The sequence below is a fragment of the Seriola dumerili genome, unplaced genomic scaffold, assembly GCF_002260705.1.
Source record: "Seriola dumerili isolate Sdu_G_001 unplaced genomic scaffold, Sdu_1.0 BDQW01000052.1, whole genome shotgun sequence".
In the NCBI taxonomy this organism is placed as follows: domain Eukaryota; kingdom Metazoa; phylum Chordata; class Actinopteri; order Carangiformes; family Carangidae; genus Seriola; species Seriola dumerili.
This window is the reverse complement of record NW_019174307.1, coordinates 7359538-7370057: the sequence shown is the minus strand read 5'-3', so window position 1 is coordinate 7370057 and position 10520 is coordinate 7359538. Positions and strand designations below refer to the sequence as shown.

General features: G+C 39.9%; 1 protein-coding gene across 1 annotated transcript; it reads right to left on the bottom strand.

Annotated features, from left to right (window-relative positions):
* Positions 1-1443: 1443 nt before the first annotated feature.
* On the bottom strand, positions 1444-8201 carry stx19 (syntaxin 19). Its single transcript, XM_022740957.1, has 5 exons — positions 8010-8201; positions 4365-4674; positions 3926-4162; positions 3245-3457; positions 1444-2066 (listed from the first exon to the last, which is right to left on the bottom strand). The coding sequence occupies exons 2-5, from the start codon at positions 4584-4586 to the stop codon at positions 1830-1832; spliced, it is 909 nt and encodes a 302-aa protein (XP_022596678.1). The 5' UTR covers positions 4587-4674; positions 8010-8201; the 3' UTR covers positions 1444-1829.
* Positions 8202-10520: the final 2319 nt, after the last annotated feature.

Sequence of the window (10520 nt, the reverse complement as noted above, 5' to 3'; positions counted from 1 at the left end):
TTCGAATCAGAGCGAGACTGAAGCAAAACACAGAAAATCCAAAGACTTGAGTCAGACAGGAGAAGTCATCAAACACCTCACACACATCACGCTTGGTTCCTCTACCAGACCTGATGGATCTGTGTAAATAATACTTAACCTAAATAAAGCACATTAACAGATGGTGTGCTTTTATATGTCACATGAGTTGTCAGTCCTTCATGCAATAGCTTAACTGATGTATAATAGTTCCTTTTTAGTTTGTCTGTTGCCCATTTTCCTCTTTATCTCCAGCCAAAGTAGAAATATGTGCATCCTTTTAATGATTTTCTAAACCTAGGAGTGTTTTTCAAGGAGACTACTTCACTGAAGTTGGTCCACTTACCATCTGCTAGAAGTGAATGTTTCTGTTTACACACTGTTCCCTACAGGAACATACAGTAGCTGTCTGGCAGCTATCCTGGAGTAGCAGACAAACCAGATTTTCCAGTCTGGCTTTGGCTCACCCACTTCACCTGTATTTTGTCCCGGACATCAGACACCACGGGTCACCGAGGAACATCACTGTCACTGCCAATGACAGGCTAGTTTCAAGCCGTTCTGTGAGCAGGTGACATCAACAGAGTGAAGTGGCTTAATCTCCTGAAATAAAGGACTGAATTATTATATCTTAGTCATTATCCCAGCAGGGAAAATGATTGGGTATTTTCAACTCGACATTAAGTAAAAATGTGAAACAGGAGTTGATTACCTGTCAAAAAGTGTGAGCCTGTTTATCAGCATATTCCTAGTATTTTAGTCTGAACTGCTGCTGCTCCCTCAGGCAAGAGCTGCTTTCCTTTTGTGCAACATAATGATATCAATAATAATGATACATATGTATGCCAGAAATTTTTATCTGAGCAGTGTAACAGTTCCAACAGAATTATGAATTGCCATTGCACTCCAAAATACAAAACATCATGAGAAGTTAAATATTTCCTGAAATGCAAGACTTCAAAAATCTTCTACCTTTTTTTTTTTTGAACAAATGACTTCAATGGTTCTCTACAGTTTTGTCATCATGACAGAAATATTTTGATCAAGGCTTGTTATTCAGAGTTTTACTTGAATGCCCGCCTCGGTGAAAGTGAATAAATTAATAACATTTTTTCACTGAAAATGATCAGACTTTGAAATGCAAATGAGATTAATGACTAATTGTAAAACAAGTCCTTTTTTTTTTTCATCAGCATGTGGACCAAAAAAATGAAATGAAATGAAACCCATCAGAAAGAGAATCTTTCTCCACCACATTACGCTTGTGTGCTGTGTACACTTCTGCTGGAAAGAACAGAGGAAAGTGTATAGATTAGTCTTAAAGTGCATATACTGTATAAAATACATGGCCATTCACAAGAGCTCCTGTGGCACAAGAAGAAAAGAAAAAAAAAAGATGTGAGGCTCTTTGAGAAAAAAAAAAAAAGTAAAATATCAGTCTTGCTGATCTTGCAGTGTCAGAGGCAGTGATCTCCCCTTGTTTGTGACCTCTGTCAGATGACAGTGAAGGTCTCCAATAAGCAGCAGTGTTGGTGAGTAGCACTCACTGAACTGTCTCCTCCAATAGTGGTCGCTTCACATCCTCTTGAAAGAAACAAGTGCCTCAAATACCAATTCTGGCCCTTCCCCCCTAATTGTTTTCTATGCTCCGCTGAATCTGTCTTCACCGCTGCTCTGTTCAAAACCTGCAGCACCATAACCTTCACTTTAATGGTGCCTGAACGCAGTGCTGCTAATTCCCAACAGGTAAGTGAGACTTTCAAAATAAAACATTATTTGGAAGAACCGTTGACGTAAAAAATACATATGTGCTATAAGCAGCATCTCCAGGGAGGGCAGCAGCAGCAGCACAGCTGTCGAAGTGGGTTCTTCTTCTTATACCTGGCAGCCAGCTTGAACTTCTCATTAGACGCAGCCACATAGTCCTGTGTCCTCTCTACATTGGTCTGGATGTGTTCAATGTAGGCCCCCTGTTCCTCCACCAGCATGAAAATGTCCATGAACAGGTCCCGCAGCTCCTTCATATTGTTCTCCAGGCTCAACAACTCCTGTAAGTGGAGAAGGATTATGGGATTAATGCCGCAGATATGAGGAACATTACTCAGAGGCTGGAGGTGGTCCGAGAGAGAACTGGAGGATACAATGGGGGAGCGGACTCGGATGCATACAACACAGCCTGAGCACAGATAATACTTGAAACATCCTCGTCTGACTTTTATATTCTTAGATCTCTGTGTATTCAACAGAGGTCGACAGAGAGCGCAGTTTATTTGTCCTCTCAATGAGTTAGTATTATTCACGCGGTGTCCCAGGTCCACACAAGTGTCTAATAGATGCCTAGAATGAAAATCGGACAGGGTCTGGGTTTCGTGGACTGCGGTTTACAAGATGTTTTCTGAGCCAAGACAGGAGAGCCAGTCTGCTCTCTCCTGTTAGAACCCACAACTGATTTAATTTCCATTTACTTATTTTCCCATTTGTGTCAGGTATAATGATGTGTGAAACATGCAATAATGCCACGGTCATGTCATCTGCAATAGAAGATAGATTAAAGGTCTTGATTCTCATGCTTATGACTTGCAAGCATTCATGCTATCAGACAGTGAGACTATCCCATATGTCGTCTGCGCAAACAGCTTATTATGAGCCATAGCTTTTGTTGTTCCTCTTTGTTCCTAAACCTAACCAGACTGTGATCAGAGTGTAGGGATAAATGGCCTATGTGGTCATTCAACTTCAAGATGACAACCACCAGTGTAATGAGTGAAAATTACGCGTGAAGTGCATATTCATCAGCAACAAGCTTCAGCTGTATGATAACAAATGTGTGCATTTACCAAATAAAGATTAAATCTGGGTTTATCTACTTGAATTAAGTATTTTAGCTGACTTGAGGCATCAAGTGTTTGATTTATGAATGTTTACTTGACTTTCACATACTTCCACATCATTTGGTGCCGAGCTGAATATATTGGAGCTTTCAGAAAAATCTGAGATTCACACCTAAAGCTCTTTGTGAGTCGATATGTTAAGTCTTCGACTTGATGAGAAAATCGAGACAATCCTTCAAAATATGTTAGGAAGCGACAACAATGTTCTCTCTAAGTTAATAGCTTGGCAAACTGTGTATTTCTAACAAAGTTTATCACATTACACAATAATAGCATTCATGTGAAAACTTTGTCATAGCTCTGGGTTTTTCTATGTTGTTTGTAATTACCCTCACCTTGTGTCGCTGTTCGATCTCAGACAGCTGTGACCGTGTGATTCTGGCATCATTCAGCAGGTTCTCGTTGAAGACCTCCCATTTTCCTGTGGCGACCATCTCATTTACCTCCTCCTCCGCCACATCCCTTCCCGATACCTCCAGCTGCCGGATAATAAAGTGCTTACAGCGCTCCTGCTTTGTCAGCAGACCTTCATTATACTGCCGCATTACCTGAACATAATTATAGCAAAAAGAGAGAATGAAAAGGAAGGAGTGGGAGGGAAAATGAGAAATGAGAAGACATTTGAGTCCCATCTTTCTTAGCATAAGTGTAATTTATGCATGGTTCCTTGACCCTCTCGACACCACTGGTGGTACAACAAAGGATACTATGCTGCTGGGTGGGTGTGCAACACAGTTGCTGTACATTTTAGCATAGAAAGACACTCATGAAGTGAAGTGATCCAGCAATTTAGTGATTCCACTCTCTGGTTCTGGCAATGTTATCATTTCACTTAATTTCACTTATGCATTAGTATATAAATACAAATAGAATGAGTGATTTTTTTATTCTAATGTTGAAACAACTGTTGAGACGTCTTCAAGGAAGCAAAATTAAGCTCCATTCAAAACCAATGTATGGACTCCAAGAAATGACAATGTTTCAAGTATCCAGAACAGTTGTAGATGATGACCAACCTGCTGGAACTTGAGGTGGAGTGCTGCGTGCTGGGAGTGTTGTATTCTCGTTGTAACAGCAGTAGGTCCCTGCTGGTCCTCAGTTCTTTGGACCTGTTTTGAAAGGGCATCTAAACGTCGGTGGAGGCTTTCGGCCTGGAGCTTGATGTCTCGTGTTATGCTGCTCTCTTTCTTCATCACACTGAAACGACGCATGGTGGCCACCAGGGTCTTTTGCTGCTGGGTGAACTTAAGTACCTGTTTGTGGTTGAGATTAGACAAAACCTTTGTTCTTGTGACCAAAACAGAAAGGAGGAAACTTTATTTCTATATGAAAGAACTGCAGGATTATAAATTATCTTCCAACTTCTCAGTCAAGTATGAAATTTTTATAATTCAACAAAGAAGAGTTTGGATTTATAAGAAGAAGAAAAAGAAAATAGGTGATGTATTTTTTTACCTCTGTCTCCAGCACTGTGATGTCATCTCGTATTTGCTGGGCCTCAGACAAGAAATTCTCAATGATTGGCTCTTCCTCGAACAACACAGCCTGTGGCGTGATGACCCCGACCACCACAGAGTCATCATTATCACCCTCTCCTGAGAAAGGATTGGTATTCTCACTTGCTGCCTCAGAAAACTCTTGAGCCCTCTGCTGCAGCTCTTCCAAGCGGTCTTTCATTGTGGAAGGTGTCCTCGCCAAAACTCGCTCCTCAGGACACAAAGTTGTTGTAGTATGTGCGGTTCTTGCCAATGCTGACAAGTGGATGCTGAAAATAATAACGTTAAACTTTAATGACTCCTGTTGGCAAGCTGGGTTGTTGCAGAAGATAGTAACAATACAGTTGAACCAGGGAACCCAGACTACAAATGTTAAAATGGAGGATATAAAGGAAGATGTAAACTCATACTAAACTGAATGTGTCAAGTAGAGGTAGTCAAGTTAAAACAGATGCAAACGGGGGGATACATAACTTCAGCTTTGTAAACTATATTTATTTCCATGGTGTAGTGCTGCCAGAGAGCAGCAGTGACCCTACACCACTTTATTTTCTCCAAGTGAGGATTTGCAGTTCCCATAATCCAGTTGAAATTCATACATATTTTTAAGTGCTTGAAAATCCAATCATCACTAAAGCTTATGTCATACTGTAAAAACAAATGGACTGGTCAAAGTTGTCATATTGATATTTAACGTGATTTGATTGATTGACAACATCAACTCATGCATGCAAGTAACAAGAAGAAAACATTCCAGCTAGCTGCTGTTGGCCTTTGAGCTGCGCAGTGGATTAAATTATTTTTCTGTCTAGCTGATGTTAACTAGTAAAGATGAAAATCCAGTAAAACATTACAATGCCAGCCTGTTAAAACTTGAAATCCAAGGTCATAGCGTTCATAGTCTAGCCTGTTGGATAAGCCTGCACTGCAGCTTTTCCTTAAAATGGATGTTTCAAATGCGGCTTCATTTGCACAAGTAAGTAAATTAAATCATTCAAAACACTACTTTCATTTCGACCTAAATTTCTAAATGCCATGCATATTACAACCTACTACATCCATGGTATTCTCTAATACTGCTTGGCTAGATGTGTTTCTGATTGATGCGTAATATTCTCAGCATAATGAGATTAAGTCAATCCAACATTTGATCATGTGGTCAATTATAGTTGACCAATCTATGTAAACTAGACTACAACGAGCCACAATTTAACCATACACATGCGCAGTACTTATAGCAATACAACTCTGTTTGTATAAGGTTGATAATTTCACCGTCACATATAAATAAATAAATTCAATAGAAGTTCAGATTTCAGTCATTTCTTTGCAGCACACAGTAATGTGATGTTTTTTCAGTAAAAATATGTTTCAGAAAAGAACAATTTGAAATTCATTAAATTATATCTAATTCCATTACTGCTCCATCACTTTCACATTATGGGGATCAGCTTGTTTTCTCTCTCTTCTGGAACTGAATGGGAGGTTGATTTTATCTCAGCTTGGCATGGGGGTTAGAGGTGGTGGTAAGCTGTTAGACTCTACCAAAAGAGGAGAGGTGTGCGAAAGTTGTCCTAGTTACCTTATATGTCCAAAGGTAGGGCAATAATTTTGCTTGAGTAATTATTGTAACTACTTTTTCAGTGATTATATTTTTCAAGTAACTTGCCCCACTCTGCTGGTGAAAACATAACAACTGCTAATGCTAAGCTAATGAGCACATTGTACCCACAGAGTTAGAGGATGTGTTTTGGTACTCTAGAGTAAATGGTGAATAAATGCATATAGTGCTTTTCCCCCAATAATCCCAACTCCAATAACAACTCTATTACACTAAAACAAGACCATACATGTAAGGTACATATTAGTAATGAATAATGAATGAGCAATATACATATAGTATGCACAGATCATCTTTCATACAAATTGAGATGTTCTGATATGCTCAGTATCAACACTTTTTGACTCATCAGACACTGTATGTGGATAACAAACAAATGAATAAAAAGCACCTGAGGACACAATTCCTTTACAAAATACAGCTGCTGTAGTTGTGTAACTGTGTACTCTGGTGTGTCCAGTAGTGAATCAAAGCCTGATCACTGTTTGTTTATATCACTATAAACTCATCTGTCCTGATATGAGCATAACTGATGAGCCATATCTGCACTCTGCTGAACACTGAGATATATTTTTAACTATGAAAAACAACATGAGATAAACGAGCAGAAAGTTTATCTGCGACATCAGTCAAATTGACTCAAGTTCATTTTCCCATGAGAACTGAGTGGGTTGTTTGTGTTCAGCGGCACACTCAGCAAAAACAAAAGACAAAGAAAAAGCATCGGGTTGTCCAGCATCTTAAACAGTGACAAGTAGGAGAAGTGACCTTGATAAACACAAACTAAAAGAGCAAACACACACACACACACATACACACAATATCTCAGATGTGACTGTTGTTTACTAAGTGTGGAAATGAAAAAATTATCTTCACAGCAACTGCTAAAGATTGAACGCATTTCACTTTTTAACTACAGCATGCTGATATCTGCCAAAGATGAAGTAAACAAGTGACGTGCTTCTGATTAAAAAGCATGAGATGCCGGATCTGATTTAATAAATGCCTGAATTCTTAAATGTGAAGTGGACTCAACCACAAAGTCCTATGCATTGAAATGGGCGTACCAAAAATTTAGAAACAGCCCTAGCAACACGGGGATTTGGGTTTTAGAGGCCCTAAACATAATCTTTTGGAAGCACATGACTGTGTGGGGGGAACAGAGTGTTTGGCTGATGAGAAATGGAGCATTTCAAATCACAGACTATCCCATTTCTGGATAGGTTTCAAACAGGAAAGACCCTATTTTCAGTGTGTGTGTGTGTGTGTGTGTGTATGTGTGTATGTGTGTTTGTCTCTCAGAGTTCAAAGAATGTAAAAGTATCTTTTGTTTTCTGGGCTGGTCTCTCTCCTTCTGTATTTCTCTCTTCTCTCTCTCCCTACCTGCCCAGTCCAGAGAGCCGATTAAAAAAATTGCTCAAAGGATTTGGGAGCACATTCTCCTGTGTTTAGCCTAAAACCTGGAAGAAAGTGGGGCATGGTTCAAGGAGTCTTGCCTCTCTCTCTCTCTCTCTCTCTCTCTCTCTCTCTCTCTCTCTCTCTCTCTTTCTGTGATTGAACATGTTGTTCTCTAAAACAGGCAAATATTTTCCTTCTAGCAATCCATCTGCTGCTTTGTCTGTGTTTCTGAAGGAAATATTGTGTTGACATTCTCCCATCTCCGTGCAGGTGGAAAAATAGGAGTGCCCAAATGTTGTATTTTATTATCACAGGTCAAACATTTGCGCTGTGCATGCTTGGTCTTTAAACTTGAACAAAAATAATGAGTCCTGCTTAAAATATTCCAAAAGTTGAAGGTGGTTAAGTAAGTGGTCTTACTTTAACTTCTTTAAATTCAAGCTAGTCTTTCTATTAACAAATGAATAGCACAACATAGAAAAAAAACACCAGAAAAATACAGGCTAACTTTGCTGCATAAGTCCAAGATTTATTTCAACATACTTTTACACACATTTAGAGTTCAGTCTGAAATGAGGGTTTTACCTTAATGTTGTTAGTATTCCATCATGGGTTGTCTGAGGAGTATTTCCATGCAGAGTTCACCAGGAATGTAATCCAAGACAAGCTGACACATCTTTGATATCATCGTGTCATCTTCATATCTCCTCACATCCACCTGATGTTTGTCAGCTGTGAGTTACAGGTCTGAATACTCTGTGACAGTTGTGCCACCAACTGTTTAGTGGGACAGTCAGACTCACGAGGAGGGAAAGTTCTGAGGAAGTCTGGGTGAGTCAGTTGTAAGCACCGCCCCTCCTTTTGAGGAGGGGAGGTATGGCCAATAGGAAAGAAGCAGACTAAAGGGCCATTTGGTTATCAAAAGAAACAAGAGGTGACGTGATTAAGTAAATGAGGAAGGAGAGACGGTATGGACAGCACAGGGAGCTCATAAAGCCTTCCCTCAGGCCAATGCCTGGACAGGAAAGTGGAACAGAGCAAATAGAAGTGTATTGTGTACATTGCTGGGGCCAAACAATGGCGATAGCCGTTAGGGTGTCAACCAGGGTGTTAGGTTTCTCATCCGCAAAGTTGATTTCTATGTGAAATGTCTGGGTTCCTGGGGTAAGCCCTCTTGGTCTGGGGGCATTGTACTCCTTAGGCCCCAGTAACTCCACTGACTACTTCTGACAGATTTCTACTGACAAGCTCCCTAAAACCCAGAGGCCTTTTCAACACGGGAAGGGACGCAGTCGCTGTCTGCTATGCAGCATAACACGCTGTGCAAAGCTGTTTGAAGTGCGCCGTCAGAGGCAGAGGGGGGAGACAAGTTTGGAGGATGAGAGGAGTTTGGTGGGGACAAGAGTTCAGACTTCATCATTTGATACTTTGGAGGCTGGTTGCAGAATTTCTTATAACTTTGCAGCAGCCATGTTGTTAGTGTGGTGGCCTGTGATGGATGGGAAGGTATACTTCAGGTAAAGGGTCAGATATTTCACGACTTTTTATTTACCTGAGTTTTCTGTTGATTTTCACTCTCTCTCCACAGTGTATTTTTGTTAATCCAACAGCAGTTTAAAATTGCCAATAGCCCAGAGGTCCTTTTTTCAACCCAAAGAGGAAAATTTAATCCTTTAACTAAAGTTTGAAAATCACCAAAACTGGAATAATGAGGTTTCTCCTTGACAACATCATGACAAATCATTTCCAGTGGGTGGTAGTGTGTTGCTTCTCTGAAAAAATTAAAAGCACATTAACCACATGATGACTATGCAAAACAATGTTAGTAAAGTTTTATCTTTCTTGTACCAGATGCTACTCTACGCCTGTAATAATGTCGCAGTGGTGTGTTAACTGTGAGTCATCTATCCCTGGTGGCAAGATATTATGACAACAAAGCAAAACCGGTTTTCTGAGTGTCAGAATTCACCTTCATCAGCATCACCGGAACAAGCTAACTGTACTGTACGTGTTTCCTGATCAATCATCTATCCCTTTTGATGGAGAATAGGTTGAATGGGATTAGTTCTCTCTCTCTCTCTCTCTCTCTCACTCTCACTCACTCACTCACTCACTCACACACACACACACACACACACACACACACACACACACACACTCCAACTCCCCAATGACAAGCTTCTCAAACCTTGGGACAAAATTGATCTCATCTCAATATTTGTAATTGCTTCGACTCTGTCTGTAGAATTTAAATGGGCTTTGATAGAACAACACTGAAAAAGAAATGTCAAGTAATTTGCTGAAGCTTTTGTTCTCCAAGGTCGAAAGCTTCTCAGTATTGCCTCCTCACTGGCTGTAAACTAGTTGCCTCCAACGTGCACTTCCAATCAAATGCTCTAGGCTTGTTAGGACTGTGTTTACCAATTCAATGAAAACAGTGGGATTTATAAGCAGCTTGATAGAAAATGCTGCCTGAGAGGCTCAACTTAGAGAACAAAAGTTTGCTCTACCAAAAAAAAAGAAGTTTTTTTAAAGCTGCGCTAATTAATATTTGTACATTTATGAATGGATCAAATGACTATATGTAATGTGAAATGGGTCATTTGTAGTGACAAACCTTCTAAAAGTTATCGCCCCCTTAAGCTTTGTGAAGTGTTTAAGTGTCTTTTAGCTCATTGTTTTGGTTTTATAAAAACCAACTTCACTATTTTGGTTCAGTTTGACAGCTAGCAGCTGTTTGTTTGGTGACAAAAGCTCTAATAAACCCACTGGACACCACCTCTCCAGTACCAAATGGCATACAGACAAAGTAAGCAACTAGCTGTAGTAGATACAGTGGAACATTTTAACAGTTAAAGAACCAAATATTTCTTTAAGAAGCTGGTGAGCACTAAAACTTTGTCAGTAGGTGGACACATTACGGCAGATCAATATTAACATTGCTTTATCTACTGCATGTTTAAAGGAGCTACTTGTAAATTTTCGATCGTGATTTGTTGCCGGGAGCAGGTGGTGGTGATTATTTCTTGACAACAGGAGGTTATAATATAATAGCAGCGCTACGTCAACTAAGTGACAAGACAGGCCGGGGCTAGC